This window comes from Miscanthus floridulus, chromosome 2 (genome assembly GCF_019320115.1).
Source record: "Miscanthus floridulus cultivar M001 chromosome 2, ASM1932011v1, whole genome shotgun sequence".
NCBI classification, from domain to species: domain Eukaryota; kingdom Viridiplantae; phylum Streptophyta; class Magnoliopsida; order Poales; family Poaceae; genus Miscanthus; species Miscanthus floridulus.
Genome location: NC_089581.1, coordinates 150,846,629 through 150,870,185, shown reverse-complemented (window position 1 = coordinate 150,870,185; position 23,557 = coordinate 150,846,629). Strand labels below are relative to the sequence as shown.

Sequence of the window (23,557 nt, the reverse complement as noted above, 5' to 3'; positions counted from 1 at the left end):
TTTCCTTTTTCCATCTTCCATCTTTCAGTTCTTAGTACGATGCTAAACCATAGACAAGCCATACCGGATAGCCCGGCGATTCACGAATCAATGCCCCCAGCTGGGTACCCCGAAAACACATGCCCCGCTTGTACCCTGGGCACAAGCAGGACCAACCCATCACTCTCCTGTCCCGGGTGTCCAGGTCCCCGTCCAAACTGGGACTCCAAGCCCCCGCCCCTGAGTCCCGGACTCAGTGCGGTGTAAGGACCTCCTCCACCAAAATAAAATCCTAATAGTCGGTCCGGAAAGAGCCGGATCCGCGACAAGAGAGCAACAAGTCTTCCAAGCGCCCATACACAAGTATGTGCTCAGGATAATAAGTCTGTGACTTGCCTAGAATCTTATGCAACGATCGGTCCTTAACCGACCAGACAGGAAAAAATGGTGTAACCAAGCTGTGACCCGCATCCGTGGCGACACAACTTCTTACACCCACCAATACCCAAACCATATCCCTGCCCGGTCACCATTTTCCTTTCCACCATTTATGTTTTTCCAGTGATAATAATCCAGTAATATATTTTCTATCTCTCGCGAGCGACAGGCAATCACTCGACTTCTACCGGAGTCCTGTAGCAAAGCATTCTACACGATCCTGTCATACTAGTAAGACTCATAGAAATAAAGATATATATGCAAGTGGGTTCCATCCAACTCCTTAAAACTTAATGCACAATTATAATTTAAACTGCAGAAAGTAGGGGTTGTGCACCGGGGCTTGCCTGGGTAAAATATAACCAGAAGTTAGCTGTCCATCATGGCGACATGATCTCCAAAAGCACCATTTCTCCAGCAACTCCCGATGACTCCGTGATCCATCGACGTTTCTATCATGATATGCAATGTAATGAATTGCAAGGGCATGATCAACTGACTGAAATCGTGACTCGTATAAATACGCTCTACGTCTCTCAAGTGAACGAGCTAGTTCTAACGACGACCGTACTTAGGCTACATATACACGTTGTCGGATTAGACGTTATTTCTCAACAATTCTTTTAGTTATATAAACCAACGGTGTTTCTTTATTTTATTCTATCGATTTAATCAGTATTCAAAATAAGACATCATTATCTATTTAGCAACTGATTATTTTGGAGCCACAAAAATTACAGTGAGTACCTAATATTGCTAGGAACCTACTACAAAGATTTTAGATCCAATACTATTACCAATTTATCACGGAAGTCCCTACAAGTTTATATTTTACAATATTAAGTATCGTAGATTAATTATATAGCTTCCAAAAATATTACCAACCTATGTGAACCAAAATATACTAGCATGTTGATCATGAATTTAGGAATCTAACAAAATTGGTTTCGCTATTTTTGGACTCCTATGCTATTTTATATTTATTTTACAAGTTTACTTCCCAAACTAAATTACCAAGTGCTTTAGAAAAACAAAAAGGAACCAGCTGTCACCAAAACGGCCCACGGACCAAGCGCGGGCCAAACGCAGGCAGTGGCCCATCGGCGCGCACGGCAGGCCGGCCCAGCGACCCGGCGTGGCCCAGTGGCGCGGCCTGGCCAGCAGCGCGGAAGCAGGCTGGCCAGGTGGCCCATGGCGCGGCGCGCGGCCAGTGGTCCAACGGACGGGCACACGCATGGCCAAGGCGCGTGGCACCATACGGCCCAGGCAGGCGTATAGGGAGCGCGCGGTCCAGCATCACCTGGCCGAAACGGACTGGGCGCGCGACCGACGGCCTCGGCCATGGCCCGAGGCGTGGTGCTTGAACGGCCCTCTAGCCAGCCCACACGGCCAAGGCGGGCTGGCCCAGCGCGGACAGGGGCGCATCACCCTTCTTCTACCCATACCGTGAGCAGAGCAGAGGGATGAGTGTCGAGCCTCATCGACGGCCGGTTCAGCAGGGAAAAACGTCATGACGACGACCGGCTCCAGCACGGGTCTTGCGCGCTCGCGCTCACGCGGTGGCAGCCAAAGTGGCCACGGTGGTGCGACGATGGCGGGAGAGCGGCTTGATCTGTAGCAGGGCACGGGCGGCCATGCCCAAGGCTCATCCACCAAGGATAGCTACTGAAGCTCGTGGGGAGCTCGGCTCTGGAAGAGAGAGAGAGAGAGACACGAGTTGGGGAAGACAGAGGGTGGTGAGGGGATTTGATTTCTACGCTTCATGGCATGAATGAGGGAGGAAAAAAGGAAAAGGCGTTGAGGGCCACGGGAGCTGCCAATGACGACCACTGCAGCTTGGAAGCGGCTCGACACCGGCAAGGAGAGGAAAAGGCGTGGCTTGGAGAAGGTGGAGGAGGGCCTGGAGGTGCTCACCGCCAACCCAATCGAACTACATCGGCAGGACGCAGGAGATCGATGGTGGTGGTCGTCACTGCACACGACGGAGGTGGCGCACACCTGAGTAGGGAATGGAGCGGCAACGTGGGCTCGGGCGTGGACGACGCTCTAAGACGGCGTGGCGAGGATGATGCGGAGCAGAGCCACGCGCAAATGCTGTAAGGCCACGGTGGCTCGGTGAGCAAGAGGGAGGCGCGAAGCCACGCACGGGCTCAAGCCGGTGCGGGGAAAGGAGGGCGAGCTGGGGAGAGGAAACAGAGGGCGGTGGAGCTGCGCACGGGATGGGCTCGCTCGTTGGGTGACCGCAGGGCACGGGCGCGTCCGTGCGTGCGGTGGCCAGGCAGCGCGTCGGTGGTGCACCAGGACGCCGTGGCAATCACAAGCGGGGAAAACAAGCTGGACCGCGGCTCCAGCGAGGGCGGGAGCGCATACAGCGGCATGGTGTAGCGCGGGGTCACGGTTGGTGAGGCGGCGCGAGGAGCTCGAGCGCTCATGGCGGGCGCAAGGCAGGAACCGAGGAAAGGAGGTTGGTAAGGACGGCTTCGACTGCTCGCCTGGTAGAAGAAAAGGGGAAACAAAGTCGGGCAGACAAGGACATCAGAGGATAGGCAGAGATAAGACACGGGCAGAGAAAGACAGGAAGGATTTGGCCTGGCCAAGAGGGCCAGCAGAGCTTGTCGGTTGGCACAGACAGCTCTAAGAAAGTGCACCTGCGCATGGTCAACTGCAACAGCGACGCGGAAGGACAGCGCAGGGACACCGATTAAAATAAAAATAGCAAGCCAGAGATGGGGAAAACAGTGGGAAGGAGACAACAGCGACCAGCAGGCAGACAAGCGGAGACCAGAAATATCGAGGAGCAGTCGGTCAACTTGTACAGTCAAACGCTACAAGCATACGTTGCTCTGCCTTCTAATCCATTGTTTACACATATCGTCGTAACGTATATATACCTATATATATATCGTTCTATTTATTTATAGATTTCATTTTACTTATAAAAGTCGCTTTTCCTGCCTAATCTAACAGAACAAACCCTTCATCATTTACTTGCTAAAATCGTTATCGGACATTCCGGAATATCCCCACGTACGGCGTAATTTCACTTGAGCGTGTATTTGAGTCCACGAAACTAAGTCATATAGGATTCGTTTATCGCCTCGAGTACGTTTTAAATTAAAACCCGAGAAACTCGATTCGAAAATTTTTCCTTAGGCCTAAATCGCAGTGCTAAACGAGGCTGTAACACCGGGGTGTTACAACCAACCCCCCTTAAAAAGAATCTCGTCCCGAGATTCGAAACTAGAACCAGAAGGGGAAAACATGATTACGTTCGTAGATCAGGGATTACACGAAAGATTACACAACTTCGAATACTAAACCACACGGGGAGCTAGGGATACATGGTTAAGAGCAACCTAGTACAACTGAGATCTAATCCAGAAGTCGAGATAGACGAGGACAATGGAGAAACAACAAGATAATGATTATCCAAAACATAGCGTAGCACCAACAGATCCAGAAACAGTCGATTGAGAAGTAAAACATCGTGAACCCTAAGATTGACTACCCAAAAGGGAACTTGAACTTCTTCAATGAACCGGATCCTTTCTTCTTCTTCTCAGATCACATCCTCACCTCAAACTGACAAACCTAGCTTCACAATGACGACTGGATTTCGTAGCTCTACTCCGAATGAGAGGGGAAATGGGGATGAAGGAGAAGAGCAAGGACCAATGGCATTTATAGAGGAGAACGGAGGTGAGGAGCAACACACCGGAAGTGGAGGCGGAATGAATGGGATACACAGATGGTTCATGCTGTGGAGATAAGATCGAAAACATGGTGCGCTCCCTGCGCGAGCGGCGGAGGGGGAAATAAAGGAGAGTAGAGGGGGTCCACTCGACGAGGCAGGCGTGCAGGCGGTCGTGTCACCAAAAGAAGAAGGAAAGGAGAGGGAAGGGGAAATGAGGGGGGTCCGGCACGAGGGACGAGGCAGGAGAGTCGAGAGCCGACCGAATGCTGGGGAAAAGGAGCAACGCACAGTGCACAAAGACGGCAAGCACTGCACGATGGCGCGGCCACGCGAAAACTGGGTCCTACAGATCCCGACACAGACGGCGTTTGTAGGGCACGCAACGAAATGACCCAGCATGCGAAGCACGGTCAACTAAAAACAGGGTTGGGACATGACATCCACTCTGACTTTTCTATTACTCCTGGCTATCCACTGTTAACCTTCCTTACTACTCTTCTTTTGCTTTCCTTCCTTTACCACATCCGTCTTTTCTGTAAACCCACACCATGTCATACTTTCCTTCTCCAAACCATCTCTTGTTTACCTTGGGAGAACACCTCTGCATCAACCCATTGTGGACTTCCCATTTGAACACTTAAACATTTCCAAGGAGAAAATTTTAAAAACAAAATGGTACAGCGGTGTAACTTGGTAATGGTACTTGGTTAACAACCTTGATACCAGCGCGTGCCGAGCAGCGTCACATGTGGCAGCTGTTCCACACGAAGCCCTTGGTTTCGTCGTGGCGCCATAAGCTTTTAACCAGTCAACTATTACCAACTTACACGCCATGAAGGCGATGGGGTCATAGACCACAGAGTAAGGGGGTATCACAAGGGAAAAAATTTCAAACAACAAAGGTTTCCCTCCACAACAAGGGACAAGGAATTCAAATCCAACGACGGATTTATTTTAAAAAGATTCAAGTGTTCTGCTGGGACACCCACAATTAGCTGATACAGTGTCCTATATTATCCAATCACAACTGATCTACTGGCATCTGAATGTCAACTTCTCTTGTAACCCGCTTAATATCACCCCGAAAAACTTTAAGCACGTCTACCGAAACTTAAAGTAAAGGAACACAATAAACACAACGAAATAATTAAAATGCATATTCCAATGATCTTATACGGGTATAGCGTACAGACATTCAGGCTCCATTCACGACACAGCATTCACCTATGGTCAGACGATCTCAACACTACGGACGAACAACAACAACAAGAATACAATACCGGAGGACAGCGATGAAAAGCACTACTACTATGGGTACAACATCCCAAGGCAACTAATCTACATCCCCTCGTGGCAACGGCTGAGCAAGAGGAATCGAGGGTTCTTCTTCTGACACTTCCGAGGGTGGAGGTGCGGGCGGTGCTGCAACACTTGTTCTTCTTCTTTCTGGTGGGTGGATAGGGATCCCTTCCAAGATCGGGGCATCCTGCCTTCCAGCAGCCAACATCCTCCGTTCGGCCCTGGTCACAAGATAGGCCACCCGCAGCTGATGAACATGCTGATCTTCGGCCTCCTTTAGAACTTCCTCCATGGCAGCCTCTCGGCTCTCAGCAGCTGCAGCGCTGTCATGCACTTCGGTGAGCTGCACCTGGAGCATTCGGTTGAAGATCTCGGCTTCCTCGGCGCGCCAAAGGCACGCCCTCAGCTCCAAGGCTTGACGGTTGTACTGCTCATCCAGAGCAAGCAGGTACGTTGTCAAGTGCACCACGGTGGGACTGTCCTCTTGCATATCCCTTCCTTGCAAAGCCTCCATGCGGGCCCTCCATGCCCGTCGATTCTTGTCCAAAGGAGGAAAGAACCGCATGGGACTACGAGCAATGGGCTCCTCATAGATCTGGCAGAGGTACCGCAAGGCTTTGCGGGCCATAACCTGGTAGGTGTCGATGAAGTGAAATCCGGTCGTGGTCACACTCCAGGCTTCAGTGAGGTTGGGGAACTCCTCACTCTTCCCGATGTAGACGGTAACCTCACACCGCTCGGTGCCATGCTCCTCATACTCATGGCCCTCATACTCGGGGTGATCATTGACTCTGAGCTTTTGCAGGGTGGCATGCAGGATTCTAGGAAAACCCTCAATGTTCAGGCAGTAGGTACTAACCCAGGCTCCTGCCATCTTTGGTGGTGGTTGCAAGGAAGGCTAAGCGAAAAGCTAGCTCAAAGGAAAAGCTAAGTGAGCTAAAGTGCACCGAGTGGTGGTACCAATGGCTAAGCCAGGCTCTACTTATAAAGGCGGAGCATTCAGTGGTCTTGGCGTGGTTCACCAGGGTTCCTGCGTGGGGTCACTACGACAAATCGACCAATTCCTGCGCGTTCGAGGCGAGCGACGTGCGATGCCATTACTGACTAGTACGACTGCAGGGCAAGGGTCTGACAAGAGCGCAGAAAGGGGTGCGGAGAGATGTGGGTCACGACCGGCGCGAACCACGGCGAACGCGAAACACGAAGCCATAGTGCAGACCTACTCTAGAACAGGAACAAGTTCGTCGTGCACAATACGACACGCGCGACCCAATGAATGGCGTATCTGCAAGCAATATGGCACGACAATGCACAAATAGGATATGCATGAATGCACGTCCTATACGTCCTTTCCCTGTTGCCAACATATAGGGCAACCGTTCTCAGATTTTTAGCACATCATTCTCTCCCTGTAACTAGTCGATACTATCGAACTATGCTCGAGTGAGTGTACCTGCAGAAAACTTGATCAAGCCTATCTAAGTCAATAGAGTGCCATCTATCCTGGATACATAACCATAGTAATAGGGCTACTTATATCAAAGTCCATAACTGAATTGTTGAAAAACCAAGTCAGGTTTGTCTAGTCATCTGATTGTGAAGAGGCTTTCCAGACTTTGAAGAGATTGTTGACTACTGCACCAGTGCTAGCCCAACCTGATATCGAAATGCCATTTGATGTTTATTGTGATGCTTCAGGTATTGGTATTGGATGTGTGTTGATGCAAGAAGGCCGAGTCATTGCCTATGCATCCAGGCAACTTAAGCAGCATGAAGAACACTATCCGACTCATGAGCTGGAGTTAGCAGCTGTGGTTCATGCTCTGAAGATTTGGCGGCATTACCTGCTTGGTAATACGTGCCATATGTATACAGACCACAAGAGCTTAAAGTATATCTTTACTCAGTCAGAGTTGAACATGCGACAAAGAAGATGGTTAGAACTGATTAAGGACTATGACTTGGAAGTACATTATCACCCCGGTAAAGCAAATGTAGTTGCAGATGCCCTTAGTCGTAAAAGTTATTGCAATTGTCTGACAGTGAGAACAATGGGTTTGACTTTGTGCCAAGAAATGGAGAAATTGAATGTAGAGGTAATTCAACAAGGTAGCTTGACCAACATAATTGTTGAAGCCACTATTCGAGATCAAGTTATTGTTGCTCAAAAGGAAAACAAGGGTATAGCCCATATCAAGGAAAGAGTCAAGAATGGAAAAAGTGGAATGCTTTAGCATAGATGGTGAAGATGTGCTATGGTTTAAGGATCGCCTGGTGGTACCAAAAGTTCCTGAGTTGCGGCAGTCAATTCTTGAAGAAGCACATGCTACTAGGTTATCTATCCATCCGGGAAGTAACAAGATGTACCATGACTTAAAGCAAATATTCTGGTGGACTAAAATGAAAATAGAGATTGCTAGATATATAGCAAAGTGTGATACTTGTCAAAAGGTGAAAGCTATACATTTGAGGTCTGCTGGTGAATTACAACCATTACCTATTCCATCTTGGAAGTGGGAGGACATAAGTATGGATTTTATTGTTGGTCTACGCAAGACATCAAAGGGATTTGACTCAGTATGGGTTATTGTAGACCGACTCACTAAGTCAGCACATTTTCTTTCTGTCAAGACAATATATCCTACGATCCAATATGCCAAGATGTATTTTGCAAGAATCATGAGTCTCCATGGAGTACCCAAGACTATTGTGTCAGATAGGGGTACACAGTTTGTCTCTAACTTTTGGAAACAATTGCATTCTTCATTAGGTACCAAACTTCTGTATAGTACAGCTTATCATCCGCAGACTGATGGACAGACTGAAAGAGTTAATCAAGTACTTGAAGATATGTTAAGGTGTTGTGTCCTTAACTATTCCAATAAGTGGGATGAATGCTTACCTTTGGCCGAGTTCTCATACAACAATAGTTATCAGGAAAGCATTAGAATGGCTCCATTTGAAGCACTCTATGGTCGTAGATGCAGAACATCGTTGAGTTGGTCTGAGCCTGGAGAAAGGAGATTCTTTGGAGTTGACCTTGTGAAAGAAATAGAAGACAAGGTTAGGCAAATACAGAGTAATTTGAAGATAGCTCAGTCCCACCAAAAGAGTTATGTGGATAGAAGACGGAGACCATTGGTATTTAACAAAGGAGATTTTGTATATCTGAAAGTATCACCAATGAAGGGAGTTACCCGTTTTGGTGTAAAAGGAAAGTTGGCACCACGATATATTGGACCATATCAAATTTTGGAAAGGTATGGAAAAGTGGCATATCGCTTGGAATTACCTGAACATCTCATAGCTGTGCATGATGTGTTCCATGTTTCTCAATTGAAGAAGTGTCTCCGAGTGCCTGAGTAGAATGTTGAGGTTGAAGGAGTGGAACTTGAACCAGATTTGACTTATTCCAAATATCCTATCCAAGTTTTGGATCAGAAAGATCATGTTACTCGAAGACGGACAATCAAGTTCTATAAAATACAATGGAATCAACATTCAGAAGAAGAAGCTACTTGGGAATCAGAAGATTACTTATTAGAAAAATTTCCAGAGTTTCTAGCGTCTATATAGAATAGAGTAATGTTAGTTTAGCTCGGTTGTACAAGTTGTGTTTTGTAAAGGAACCTCAGCTGTTTTGTGGACAAGTTTTGGATGTTTTTGGACTGATACATTTCCTTTTCCATTACTTACTCTATGGCTTTGAATCTCAGGGCGAGATTTCTTTTAGGGGGAAGGATTGTAACACCCCGGGTGTTTAAATACTAAAAACTAGACATATCATCATATGCATTGCAAGGCATTTGGTCAAATTGCAAACTTTGATATGCATTCACTAAAACAAGTTTACATTTGGGTTATGAGTGTTGAATTGAATTGTTTGAATCAAGTCAAATTTTGGTTTGGATTTGAATTTTCCAGAAAACCCTGATTTTTAGTATTTAAACCCTACTCTAAAAATCCATTTCAAAATCTAAGCATATTTTAGGGTTGAGCCCAAAAGCAGAAGTGTAGAGCTTCACAGGTTGTACAAAGTTTGTTTTTGGAGTTTTTCAAGTTATTTAGTAAAATTTGGAGTAATTCAAAAAGGCGTAATTCGTTAAATTTCCCCCATTTGAATTCAAAAGTTCATTTCAAAATCTAGACTGAATTAGGGGTTGGTTATAAAAGCAAAGTTGTAGAACTTTTGATTTTGAACAACTTTTGTTTTTGGAGATTTTTGAGTTGTTATGAAAATTTGAGAGTAATTTGTGAATTTTGGCAAATGGCAAACTTGTAAATACTATGAACAGTGTTCACCGCCGTAGCTACACCGCCGGCGACCTTCGGTTCGCTTCCAGGCGCACGCGTGGATGTCCTCGGCTTCGCGCTGGCACGGAGAAGTCTCCTGCGTGGCTTCCTTGTGCTTTTGAGCCGCTCTATTTAGCCCTGGCCGTCGCCGTTTGCCCCCGCTCCTTTCCTCTGTTTCCACCGCCACCGTTGCCATAGCTCCGTTGAGCTTTTGCCGTCGAACCAGCGCCCGCGCCATCGCAGCAAAGCGTGTCCCAGTTTCACTAGTTCCTTGCGCATCTAGCAAACCAGTCCTTGTGGCTTGTCTTCACCGGAAACTCGCGGTGCGCGCTCTTCTTCCTCGCGGCCGGCAGCGTCCCCGTCGCGAGTACTTCATCGTGGCCAGAGCTCCACGGTGTGCCTCTGCCCCTGCTGAGTCTTGCTTCAGCTTCGCCACGATACTGTAGTACTCCATGACCCATTGATTTCTCATTTTGACCGCCACAGCCACCGGAGCATCGCCACCGACGACGATCTGCTCCGCCGTGCTTGCTTGGAACGTCGACCCACCTCTCCGTTGCTCCTCTGGCCTTGTGCTCTACTCAGTCGCGTTTGGGGTGAGCTGCTGATGCTTCCTGGGCCATCTATTTAAGCTTTACAGGTCTCGCGTCGCCAGCGTAGCATAGCCACACTGTCGTGGCCGCCATGGCCGGCGTAGTGCTCGGTCCAGTCCGTAGCTAGTCCAGCTTGTGCCCTAGAATGATGCGCCTAGTTGAGGGGAGTGTTTTGGTGCTTCGGCCGTCGCCGTTGGTCTCGCCGTCGACGAGATATCGTCGGTCAGCGCAGTCACCGGTGTGGTCAAACGCGCGAGGTTAGGGATGACAGGTGGGGTCGGGATGTCAGTGACTGCGTAGTTCAAAATGAATTTCTGTTTTTCAGATTTGAATGAATAGTGTCTGTTTTTGTTATTTTTGTGTAGATTTATTTAGAGTTCCAAAAATTATGAAAATTTTTGTGTGACTCCTCTGTGATGTATATTATTTAAGAAAAATATGAAATATTGTTTTTCAGCACTTTTTGAATGTGATAAAATTTGCTCAATTTATTAATAAATGGATTTCCATGATTTTTCTAGGCTTATTTAATTGTCCAAAAATTATGAAATTTGTTTTTCCACTTACTTATCATGTAATGAACATTTACAAAAATTTTGAGCTCAATTAGAATAAGTTGATTTATTTCATAATTTTGAATTAAATAATTAATTCATAAAAGCAAATAGTAACCTTTAATGATTTAGGTTTTGTTTGAAATTTTGATTGAGTGATGACCTTGGGTCATTTGTTGATAATGATCCTTGGCAATTGATATATGTGTTACGAAAAAGATTTAGTTTGTTTGACTTATAACTGTACCGCGAAGGAAAGTTGTATTCAAATTGTTAATTTTTGCATCCATCATCGAGCATCACGTTCCGTATTCCGCGTCATGTTAAACATGGCATTGTTATTACATGTAGTGAACGAAGGTGAACACGTGGTAGTTAATCAAGTTGTTGAGGAGGTTAATCCATATGTTGAGGTCGGATCGAATACTTGTGAAACGTCGCAGGAACCAGACTTTTCCGTCAACGAAGGCAAGCCCCGGATGCATACAACCCAACCTTGTATTTTATAAATCAATTTCGCTTTTGCTTCTTTTTACTGCATTAAGTGAATAGGAGTCAAGTATAAACCAAATTGGTGCATTACCACCCTTGTTATTCCATATTTACCATATTACCAGTTTTAAATTCGTATATGCCTAGTTTTGCTTAGCTATGCTTAGAACGATGAAAGTCAGGTGATTACCTGCCACCTGCAAGTTTTAAATGGAACTTTGGTTACTTGTGTTATCATGTGACATGGGAATGTGGAGTAATAAATCTAGACCGGGCGGACTCGGTGTGTGTGAGCCACAAGACATGGAGGTCTTGTGAGCGGGTTCTTTCCGCCTGTGTCGATTAAGGCACGTCCGTTGTTGAATTGCATGAGGTGAGAATTTGTAGTACTAACCACATACTCCGGTAAGCCTTAACTTGGCGATTCTAGTATGAGAATGGCTACTCGCGCACTGGGAGTGGAGAGATGTCGGGAATAGCGTGTACCCACGTGGCCATGGGCTGGATTGGTGGAGTACTGTGTTCTCGGGTGGCGTGGACCCGTTCTTGTTTTAGAGGATCTGAGAATAGGTTGGTATATGTAGGTCGGGGACCTGCATATGTCGTGTGGTCTAAAATTCCTAGCTGGGTTTTAATCAGTTAGAATCGTCGTTGCTCCTCGGTTATGGAGACTCAACTCACTGTTCATCATCGTAGTATTAATAACTGGAACCTGAGACTGGTTGAGAAAGTGTTGGATATGAAGTTTCATGATCTCCATACGGATCATGTCAGCTTTGTATATGATTTTATGAAGTTACAAATGTCGAATTAAAGAATTTTTATTAAAAAGCTTTTACGCAAAATAACTTTGATTATTGCTAAAGCTATACCTTGAATCCCTGAGCCTGCATTCCTAAATTTATCAGTTAGTATTTCGGTTAAGTCTTATTGAGTACTTTTTGTACTCAGGGTTCATTGACCCTTGTTGTAGGTGAGCCTCATGAGCAGATCTGTTTTGGATCGTGCTGCATGACTATTGTTCGATCTGACGATGAGAAGTGAATGTGTGGTCCTTGGGTAGGACAGTTTTATTTTGGGTGTTTGTTTATGTTAATTATGCCACTCCACTGCTACTATAGTTTGTAATAATCATCGAACTTAGTTGTGAAGTTTGAAGCTACTGTTTTGTAAATTATGTTATTGTAAGACTTCCGCTGTTTTTACTCTGGTGTAGATATTTGAATAAATGTTGTAATACTGCAATGACTCTGTAATGTGATCCTACTCGGAAATCGTGGATGATTCGGGGTTCCCCAAGGACACCCGACAGTCTTCTTAAATTACTGGAAACATATGCACAGATGTCAAAGGTCGTCGGACAGTGACAGGTGCATGTGGGCCCTATAATTTAGAAGGTTCTACCACAGAGACACATGTGCAAGCAACGCACAACGCTCTGTAACACACACGCTTTCTCGCTACAAGAGATCAACATCTCAAGCAGCCCACGCCACTCTACGCAGAGACCTGGGACTAGCTCCCTCTCTCGCTCGGCTTGTAAGCCCCTACTACAAGCACGTCGGTGCAAGGAATGCAGGATCGCTCTCTCAGACTGGACGTAGGGCACCTATTGCCTGAACTAGTATAAACCTTGTGTCTCTTTGCATCATCATCTAGGATTAGGGGCACACAGTACACTTTCACTAGTCGGTTGAGGACCCGTCGGACCAAAACACCGATAGTTGGCGCACCAGGTAGGGGCCAGACTGCGTGTCAGCTTAGTCATCCCAACAAGTTCCGGACGACAGACCCTATGCGACCACTGCATCTCGGCACGGTGATCTGGTTATGGAGCCTAGAGTTCATGTCTCTAGGATATGAGTATGATATGGTACTCCTCCCACCTAGAGCCCCATCGACCGACGACGACATCACGCACCAGCAGCCCAGGCGCAGGCAGCGCCTGGGCCGCCGCTCTTGTTGTGCTCACCAGGCACGATGCGGGCGGGACCACCTCAACACCGCGTGAGCTCAGGGCGACGCACCATGCTCCGCCAGTATCCCATACCCGGCTATTGGTACAGAGTCCCTGGATGGGGACCTGTCTAGCTTAAGCCTGGGCAAGGGAAAGCTCACGGAGGAACGCCCTGTCATCAAGCTCTGCCCCGCCACCTCATGAGGAGTCGACTCTAGCGGAGTGGAGCCTGGCGACGACGCCATCCCCGTACCCCTTCGGGTTGGGCAATGCCGCTGCCGCCTATGCTTCCGCCTATGCTTCCGCTCACGCAGAGCCCACAGGACGCCACCCACGTTTTGCCCTCGACCTCATCGCCACAACCTTGGCCCACACCCACGCTAACCCTTCGGAGGAGGATGAGGCGTGGGCCGGAGCGGACTTCTCTAGGCTTCGCGACCCTAAAGCCATGCGTCGCTTCATGGCCGCGAGCGACTACTGCTTCGGCTACTCCGACTCTGATGACGAAGGCACTTATGATCCCACTCGTGAGTGCTTCAACGTCGAGCTCGGGATGCCGAGCATGAGCAATGAGGATGAAGGGGCAGGCAATCGCTCCCCGCCCCACGAGGGGGCAGGTGACACCGCACCTCCACGCATCAAGCCCCCAGCAGCGCGGAACGAGAACCCCGCCCCCGAGGAACTTCGATGCCTAGACCTGGAGCAGCTCCGTGAGCTTCAGGCCACGATCAAACAAGACCGACTCCTTCTGCAGCAGCTCCGAGACACTCTTGAGCAAGAGCAGCGGGGTCGCGGTGATGGCGAAGCAGCCCGGCGGAGGGCTCGCGACATCAACCACCGCATCAACAACAACGAAGGGGTCGAGCAACCCCCTATCTTCAATCGCGCTAGCCAGAACGTCGCGGCAGCAGCGATGCTACTCTGGACAATGCCCGAGCCCTCTACCTCGGAGGGGCGATGGGTCCACGGCGAGCTCCGAGACCTCCTCGAGACCACTGCGGTATAGTAGGTTGAAAGTTCTGCCTCTCGACGGCGTGGGGGAGCCTCGGAACTACCCAGGACACCTCCTTGGTAGGATAGAGAGGCCTCCGTTCGTCCCAAGCCTGCTCGGGCACCAAAAGCCAACAAGGCCCCCTCGGTGCACGACCGCCTCAGCGACCGACGCGAGGCGCAAGGTGACCACGATGTGGTCAGCAGGCCATGGCGCCACAACAACGATGGGCCCGCCCGAGGCTACCACCCACACTGAGGCGGTTGCTATGACAATGGGGAGGACCGCAGTCCTTCTCCTGGGCCACCTGGCCCTCGAGTCTTCCGCAAGGCCATCCGCGGCACCCACTTCCCGGCCCGGTTTCGACAACCGACCAACCTCTCAAAGTACAGCGGCGAGACCAACCCCGAGCTGTGGCTGGCTGATTACCGCCTAGCTTGTTAGCTAGGCGGCGTGGATGATGACCTGCTCATCATCCGCAACCTCCCCTTGTTCCTATCAGACTCGGCACGAGCCTGGCTCGAACACCTCCCTCCCTTGCAGACCAACAACTGGCGCGACATGGTAAAGGTCTTCGTCGGGAATTTCCAGGGCACATACGTGCGCCCCGAGAACTCCTGGGACCTCAAGAGTTGTCGCCAGATGCCGGACGAGTCTCTCCGAGACTTCATCCGATGCTTCTCCAAGCAATGCACCGAGTTGCCCCGCGTCGGTGACTTAGAAATTGTCCAGGCATTCCTCTCCGGCACCTCCTGCCAAGACCTGGTCCAAGAGTTAGGCCGGAACATACCGACCATGGCAACCGTGCTCCTCGACATCGCCACCAACTTCGCCTAGGGCGAAGAAGCTATCGGGGCCATCTTCCCCGACAATGACGCCAAGGGGAAGCGGAGGGCCTCGGCCCCCAGGGCCTCGGCCCCCATCTCCCTAAGAAAAAGAAAAAGGGTCGCCAGGGGAAGCTAGAGGTCCTCGAGGCCGGTCTAGTCGCGGCCGCAGATCGCAAGAATCCCCGAGGCCTCGCCAGAGGCCCCGAGCTCTTCGACGACATGCTTAAGAAGCCCTACCCTTACCACTAAGGCCTAGTGAAGCACACCCTCGAAGAGTGCACCATGCTCCGGCGTTACTACACCAAGCTCGGGCTCCCCAACAACGATGCCAAGAAGAAGGGCGCCGGCAATAGGGATAACGACAAGGATGATGGATTCCCCGAGGTGCACAACGCCTTCATGATCTTTGGCGGGCCTTCAGCGTGCCTCATGGCGCGTCAGCGAAAGGAGTGCCGAGAGGTCTTCTCAGTTAAGGTGGCCACTCCCCGATACCTCGACTGGTCTTGGGAGGCAATCACCTTCGATCAGGATGACCACCCTGATTATGTCCCAAACCCTGGGCAGTACCCACTCATCGTCAACCCGGTCATCGGCAACACCCGGCTCACCAAGGTGTTGATGGACGGAGGCAGCGGCTTCAACATCCTCTACGCCAACACCCTGGAGCTCCTGGAGATCGACCAGTCATGGCTCCGAGGCGATGCCGCGCCCTTCCACGGCATCGTGCTAGGAAAACGCACGTGACCCCTCGGGCGCATCGACTTGCCCATCTGCTTCGGCACTCCCTCCAACTACCGCAAGGAGGTCCTCACCTTCGAGGTGGTTGGGTTCAAGGGGACCTATCACGCTATCCTAGGGCACCCGTGCTACACCAAGTTCATGGCGATCCCCAACTACACCTACCTCAAGCTCAAGATGCTAGGCCCCAACGACGTCATCACTGTCGAGTCCATGTACGAGCATGCATACGACTGCGACGTCGAATGCATCGAGTACGACGAGGCTCTCGTGGAGGCCGAGACCCTCATCGTCAACCTCGACCGACTTGCTAGCGAGGTGCCCGACACCAAGCATCATGTCGGGACTTTCGAGCCTGCAGAGGCCGTCAAGCTCGTCCCGGTCGACCCCACCTGCTCCAACGACCGGGCACTGAGGATCAGCGCCACCCTCGATAGCAAATAGGAAGCTGTGCTCGTCGACTTTCTCCGCGCGAATGCCGATGTATTCGCGTGGAGTCCCTCGGACATGTCGGGCATACCGAGGGAGGTCGCCAAGCATGCCTTGGACATCCGGGCCGGCTCTAGACCGGTGAAGCAGCACCTATGCCAATTTGACGAGGAAAAGCATAGGGCTATCGGCGAGGAGGTGCAGAAGCTTTTGGCGATCGGTTCATCAAGGAAGTGTCCCATCCAGAGTGGTTAGCTAATCCTATATTAATTAAGAAGAAAAATGGGAAGTGGAGGATGTGTGTAGACTACACCGATTTGAATAAAGCATGTCCAAAGGTTCCATTCCCATTACCTCGAATCGACCAAATCATCGACTCCACTGCGGGATGCGAAACCCTATCTTTCCTTGATGCGTATTCCGGTTACCATCAAATCAAAATGAAAGAATCCGACCAGCTCGCGACTTCTTTCATCACCCCATTCGGCATGTACTGCTATGTGACTATGCCATTCGGCCTCAGAAACGCAGGGGCCACATACCAGCGGTGCATGACCCAGGTCTTTGGAGAGCACATCGGGCAAACCATCGAGGTCTACATGGATGACATCATGGTCAAGTCCAGGAAGGCCAGTGATCTCATCGGCGACTTGGAGATAGCCTTCAAAGGCCTCAGAGAGAAGGGCATCAAGCTCAACCCCGAGAAGTGTGTCTTCGGGGTCCCCCGAGGCATGCTCTTGGGATTCATAGTCTCGAAGCATGGCATCGAGGCCAACCCATAGAAGGTCTCGGCCATGACCAACATGGGACCAATCCAAGACCTCAAGGGAGTGCAGAGGGTTATGGGACGCCTTGCGGCCCTGAGCCGCTTCATCTCGCACCTTGGCGAAAAAGGTTTGCCTCTATACCGCCTCTTGAGAAAATACAAACGCTTTTCTTGGACCCCCAACGCCAAAGAAGCCCTCACCAAGCTCAAGGCACTGCTCACCAATCCTCCCATCCTAGTGCCACCGACCAAGGGTGAGGCCCTCTTACTCTACGTCGCCGCAACGACCCAAGTGGTCAGCGCGGCCGTAGTAGCCGAGAGGCAGGAAGAGGGGCATGCTCTACCCATCCAACGACCTGTTTACTTCATCAGCGAGGTGCTCTCCGAGGCTAAGACACGCTACCCCTACATCTAGAAGCTGATCTACACCATAGTCTTGGCTCGACGCAAGCTGCATCACTACTTCGAGTCCCACCCGGTAACTGTGGTGTCGTCTTTCCCTCTGGGAGAGATAATCCAGAACCAGGAGGCCTCGGGTAGAATAGCCAAGTGGGCCGTCGAACTCATGGGGGAAGCCCTATCTTTTGCGCCTCGGAAAGCAATTAAATCCCAGGTCTTGGCTGATTTTGTGGCTGAGTGGACCGACACCCAACTGCCACCTGCTCAAATCTAGGTGAAATGCTGGACCATGTACTTTGATGGGTCCCTGATGAAGACCAGGGCAGGCGCGGGTCTGCTCTTCATCTCACCCCTCGGAGTGCACATGTGCTACATGATCCGGCTCCACTTCACCGCCTCCAACAACGCAGCCGAATACGAAGCCCTCGTCAATGGCTTGCAGATCGCCATCGAACTTGGAGTACAGCGTCTCGACATATGGGGCGATTCGCAGCTCATCGTCGATCAAGTGATGAAGGAGTCGAACTACCATGACCCCAAAATGGAGGCGTACTGCAAGTTGGTACGTCGCCTAGAAGACAAGTTCGACGGCCTCGAACTCAACCACATTGCGCGAAAATTCAACGAGGCCACGGATGAACTGGCCAAGATGGCATCGGCACGGGCCCCGGTCCCCCTGAACATCTTCGCCAGAGACCTCCACAAGCCTTCCATCGACTACGCCTCGGCGGTAGAAGAGGACCCACCATTTGAGCCCACTGTAGGGCCCGAGGCCCCCTCTTTCACCGAGACCCCTACGACCGAGCCCAAGGCCATGGAAATCAATGCGGAGCCTCCCGAGGCGGACCAGGGCATGGACTGGCGAGTCCCGTTCCTAGATTGCCTCGTTCGAGGAGAGCTTCCTATAGACAGGACCAAAGCCCGACGGCTTGCACGATGAGCCAAAACTTATGTCCTCAGCAACAGCGAGTTGTACAGGCGAAGCCCATATGGCGTCCTCCAACGGTGCATCACCACCGAGGCAGGCCAAGCCCTACTTTGGGACTTACATGTAGGAGCCTGCGGGCACCATGCAACGCCTCACACGCTCGTCGAAAACGCCTTCCGCCAAGAGTTCTACTGGCCAACGGTGGTTGCTGACCCCACCAAGCTGGTACGCTCCTACGAGGGATGCCAGTACTATGCGTGGCTGATGCACCTCCTGGCCCAAGCCCTCCAGACCATCCCCATTACATGGCCATTCGCCGTGTGGGGGCTGGACATGGTTGGGCCTCTACAGAAGGCCCCCAGGGGCTATACCCATTTGCTGGTAGCTATTGACAAGTTCTCCAAGTGGATCGAGGCTCGTCTGATCACTCGAATAAAATCCGAGCAAGCGGTGCTGTTCTTCACTAATATCATCCACAGGTTTGGGGTTCCAAACACCATCATCACTGACAATGGGACAAAATTCACTGGCCACAAGTTCCTGATGTTCTACGACGGCCACCACATTTGTGTGGCCTGGTCGGCCATAGGATACCCTAGGACAAACGGCCAAGTAGAACGTGCAGACGGCATGATCCTACAGGGTCTCAATCCAAGAATATACAACCAGTTGAAGAAATTTGGCAAGAAATGGCTTCTCGAACTCCCGTCGGTCATCTGGAGCTTGAGAAACACTCCGAGCCGAGCCACGGGGTTCACACCGTTCTTCCTAGTCTATGGAGCCGAGGCCATCCTCCCCACTGACTTGGAGTACGGTTCCCCGAGGCTATAGGCCTACAACGAGCAAAGCAACCACACAGCCCGCGAGGACGCCCTCGACTAACTAGAGGAAGCCCAAGACGTTGTGCTGCTACACTCGGCCAAGTACCAGCAAGCCCTATGACGCTATCAAGCCCGGTGCATTCAAAGCTGAGACCTAAAAGTGGGCGACCTGGTGCTGAGACTGAGGCAGAGTAATAAGGGTCGCCACAAGCTGACCCCACCATGGGAAGGGACGTACATCGTCGCCCAAGTGCTAAAGCCCAGGACCTACAAGCTAGCCAACGAGAAGGGCGAAATCCTCACCAACTCTTAGAACATAGAACAGCTACGTCGCTTCTACCCTTAAATTTCCAAGTATTATATACATTGTTTCTCGAAATACAATAAAGAAGCGTTCTTTAGTTGTTCTAATTTTTCAAGAAATCCCCCCAACGATGGGGGATCGATGTTACGATAACGCTATAAGGGAGACTCAGCTCTACCTCTATAGAGGTGCCCACCGTGGGGCTCAAACAAGACTTGGCTCTGCCTCTGCAGAACCGAGCCTCCCTCGGGGGCTAGAAGGGGGAACCCCCCCTAAGTCCTAGACACCATTTTTAGTCGTTTTTCAAAGAAATTTCTACGCCAAACTCTCTCGCATACTTTGACAAATCGATAGTAAAAACCTAAGGACCGAAAGTCTGTCTCAGGGCCAAAAGGCTGGCCGAGCCGCGAGACGGCCTACGCCCCTGGGCTACGGCAACTCCCTCACCACCTTTTGCCCGAAGGGCAGCTTAGGCTCCGAGGAAGTTTTTTGCAAGATATATGTTCAAAGACGAGACAGAGGGCAGAGGCTTAGAAATATAATAAAAACAATTGAAAAGCATATACACACAAGTACTTTAAAAGGCCTCGACGGCCACAAGCGTCATGGTACAATGATGTAAGTCATAATCTATTTACATGGCCCCTTTGGCCCAGATCAAAACTCAGGGTCGCCAGCGTCGGCGGTCGGCATAGGAGGAACCACCTCCTCTTCGAACAACCTGGCCAGTGCCGTGCCAGGGGCCTCAGCCGCCTCCACCAGCTTCATGACCTCCTCCTCGGCCTTCTCATCATCATCAGCCACGACGTAACCGTCGTTGATGGCCTCAAGGTCGATGCCGACGTAGTGTGAGGAGACAATGGCCAGGGCATGCTTGACGCCCGTATGCAGCGCCCCCCGGAGCTGCTCGTGAACTCGGCCGCTCAACGCGATCAAGCGGCCCCCGAGGGAGCTGCCCAACTCGACCCCCCCCCCCGACCTCTAGGGCCTCGCAGGTGGTACGGATGGCGCTCTACGGCACGTTGTGCTCCCAAATCTCAGCCTCGAGCATCGCCTGCACTGCGACGGAGGCCTCAGCTGCCCGGGAGGCCTCCTTCTCCAACCCTGCGCCAAGGTAGGCGGGATAGGGTTAAGCACGAAAGAAAACAAGCCAAACAGAGGCACAAGCCTATGAGACTCACCCTCAGCTTTCTCCCTCCAGTTTTGGACCTCGACCCGAGAGGCCTCGGCCGCCCTGGAAGCCTCCCTCTCCAGCTCTGTGTCATGTCGGGGAGTTAGGGGTCGAACGCAAGAAAAACAAATAAAACAAGGGGCGTGGCTCAATAGGACTCACCCTCGGCCTTTTCCTTCCAGGCTAAGGCCTCGACCCGGGAGGCCTCGGCCACCTTGATAGCCCTCGCCAGCGCACCTTTTTGTCAGTAGGTGTGGCCCCTGCTCCGCCTCCAGCTGCTCGGCGACGGCCTTGGCAGAGGCTGCCTCTTGTTCGACCCAGGACCTGAAGGTGTCCCGCTCACCGGCCACCTGGGTTAGCTCCTCCTCCAGCTCTTGGATCCACGCCACCAACGGGGTGGCCTGCTCCCGAGCCGTGGCCGCCTTGGCTTTCATGTCAGCACAGCGAAGGCGGAGGTCCTTCTGCTGCTAGAGCTAGTCCCAGACGTCCCTCTCCCGCTGGAGGAACATCGACTTCTCGAGGGACCGGGCCTCGAGCTCTTGGATAGGCAGAACAAACGTCAAGCTCTGCGAGAAAACTCGGGAAAAAGACAACACAGCACAAGAAAAGAAAGCGCGTACCTGGGCAACGCAGGGCAGGTCGTTAGCCACGACGGACAGCGCTGTCCGCAGCGACCGCTCCACCAGCTGGCGGAATTGCTCGAGGGAGCCCTAGTGCCCCCTCGTCCGCATCCTCGAGGGCGAACAGAGGCTCCCCTCAGGGACATCCCGGCTCCGCCATAAGACACGTGGGCTATCCCACCCGCGGGGCTCGGGTCGCACCCGGACGAGGGCCGAGCTCCCCTCGCCAGAAGTCAGAACTAGTTGCTCCATGGTGCTGGTCGCCTCGGCGTCTGCCACCTCCTTCCCCTGGGAAGTATCGTCGGAGGAGATTGAATGAACCTCCACCTCCCAGGCTCTCTCCTACGACGGCGACGGGTCTTGGACCGGGCGAGGTATCGAAGCTTGCCCTACCTCCGTCTTCACATCCTGGGCCGCCAGCTTCGCCGCACCCAAGCCGGCCTCCGCACCTCGGCCTCAGTGGTCCCAGGAGCTCCAGCCTCCGCCACCTCGGCCTCGATGTTCCTGGGAGCCCCGGCGTCCGCCACCTCAGCTTCGGAAGCCCTAGAAGCCCCGGCCTCCGCCACCTCAGCCTTGAAGGTCCTAGGGGCCTCGACCTCGCCCTCGATGACCTCAGCGATTGAAGGCACCTCAGCTTCACCTGACTCGATGGCCTCGGCCTCGCGGGGTGTAGGCGCCTCCTCCCCCGCCTGCATCATGGCTGCCTCGGTAGCCTCTCCTTGGGCGACCGGCTCCTTTGGGTCGGCCCTGGCCGACGCCGCGCCACACCACAGGGCGACCTGCACGTCCACCACCCATCGGGCGGTGGAGCTGGTGCTCACCCTGAGCGCCTTACGTGGCGCCAGGGCGGGCGCTTCCGCCTGACGCTTTCGGCTGAAGACAAAACACTTACCATGAACGGGGACACAATAGCTTCCGCACCGCGTCCCTCGTCCTCAGCAATGGCGGTGGCGGCGGTAGTAGCACGGCCCCCGTGTCCGCCGGTACCGGTCGGCCCTCGCCGGACTTCGACGCCCCCTCGACCCTCTGCGGAGGCGGTTGAGTCACCCCCGCCGTCGCTCGCTCCACCTCCGTCGTCGAGCCCATCGGGCTAATGGCACGCTTCCCCGACACCCGTATCTCGGGCGTGTCGGCCTCGGCCCCGGGGTGGGCGATCGCCAGCCTCGAGGCGTCCTCTCCTCCTCCTCCTAGAGACACCAGGCCGGTCGCCGACGCCCTGGGCGCCGTCTCCCTGACGTCAGGAAGGTCATCCAGGGGACCCCGACCCGCCTCGCTCTCGCCGTCGTCGCTCGAAAAATCCATCGACGACGATGATGGAGACGGCTCCACCGGGAGACCGTCGTGCCTCTGTTCCCGGCGACGTTTCTCCAGTTCGTCACGCTTGAGGCTCTTCCTCTTGCGCCTTGCCTCCTCGGCGTCCTTCCGCTCCTTGTACACCTCGACGTGCGCCCTGTTCTCCGCTCGCCGCTCTACATCCTTGGGAACGGGCGCGCAGGGAGGCTCGCACATCCCTCATCCCCTGCAGGAACGGTAAATGCAAATAAGGGAACAAATTGAAAACATAAGGAGCAAGGAGGCCTCGGGGGCCGCAGCGACGCGTGACTCACCAGAGAGATGTACCCCCGCGACGGGCGCATCGGGAACGGGGTCAGATCACTGCTCCTCTGCCGCCCCTCCACCGTCTCTCTCACCCAACGCAGAATCTCCTCGTCGGAAAGGGCGACGGCGGACAACCGGATGCCGTCGATCGGCTCACTCGGTGTCATCTCGAACAGACACTGTCGCCGAGCCATCAGCGGCAGCATCCTCCAGCGGTGGAAGGCCGCCACGACCACGGCCGCCGTAAGGCCGTGGCTGCGCAACCTCTCCAGCGCCTTCAGGAGCGGCTGCAGCTTGGGCTGATCAGCCAACGGGACGCCGTGCCTCCACCTCTCCGGCTCGCTCTCCACAACCCGCCTGGTATCTGGCCCTATATCCACCAATTCTTACACGAGTGATGACCGAAGCAAAGCTCAACTGTGTAAGCACACAAACTCCCTATCACCGTGAGTCTACTTAGAGCATGCCCAATGCGGTGGCTTCGTTTACGACTCCGCAGGTCGAACTAGCCTCGGATGCCACTGTGTACACAAATTAAGTGCTCTCCAGTTGGCAGTGTAGCTTGTATGGCCTACAATAGGCCTGAGGAAAGATAGCGTGGATACTCTTAGGGCACGTACAACGCCAACCTTCTGCCGTCTATATACCTCGAGCTAAACAAAATA

At 52.2% G+C, this 23,557-nt stretch overlaps 1 protein-coding gene across 1 annotated transcript; it reads right to left on the bottom strand.

Moving 5' to 3' along the window:
• Positions 1-21,146: 21,146 nt before the first annotated feature.
• On the bottom strand, positions 21,147-22,802 carry LOC136537261 (pre-mRNA-processing ATP-dependent RNA helicase prp5-like). Its single transcript, XM_066529296.1, has 3 exons — positions 22,300-22,802; positions 21,743-22,166; positions 21,147-21,239 (listed from the first exon to the last, which is right to left on the bottom strand). The coding sequence occupies exons 1-3, from the start codon at positions 22,800-22,802 to the stop codon at positions 21,147-21,149; spliced, it is 1,020 nt and encodes a 339-aa protein (XP_066385393.1).
• Between the last annotated feature and the right edge of the window lie 755 nt (positions 22,803-23,557).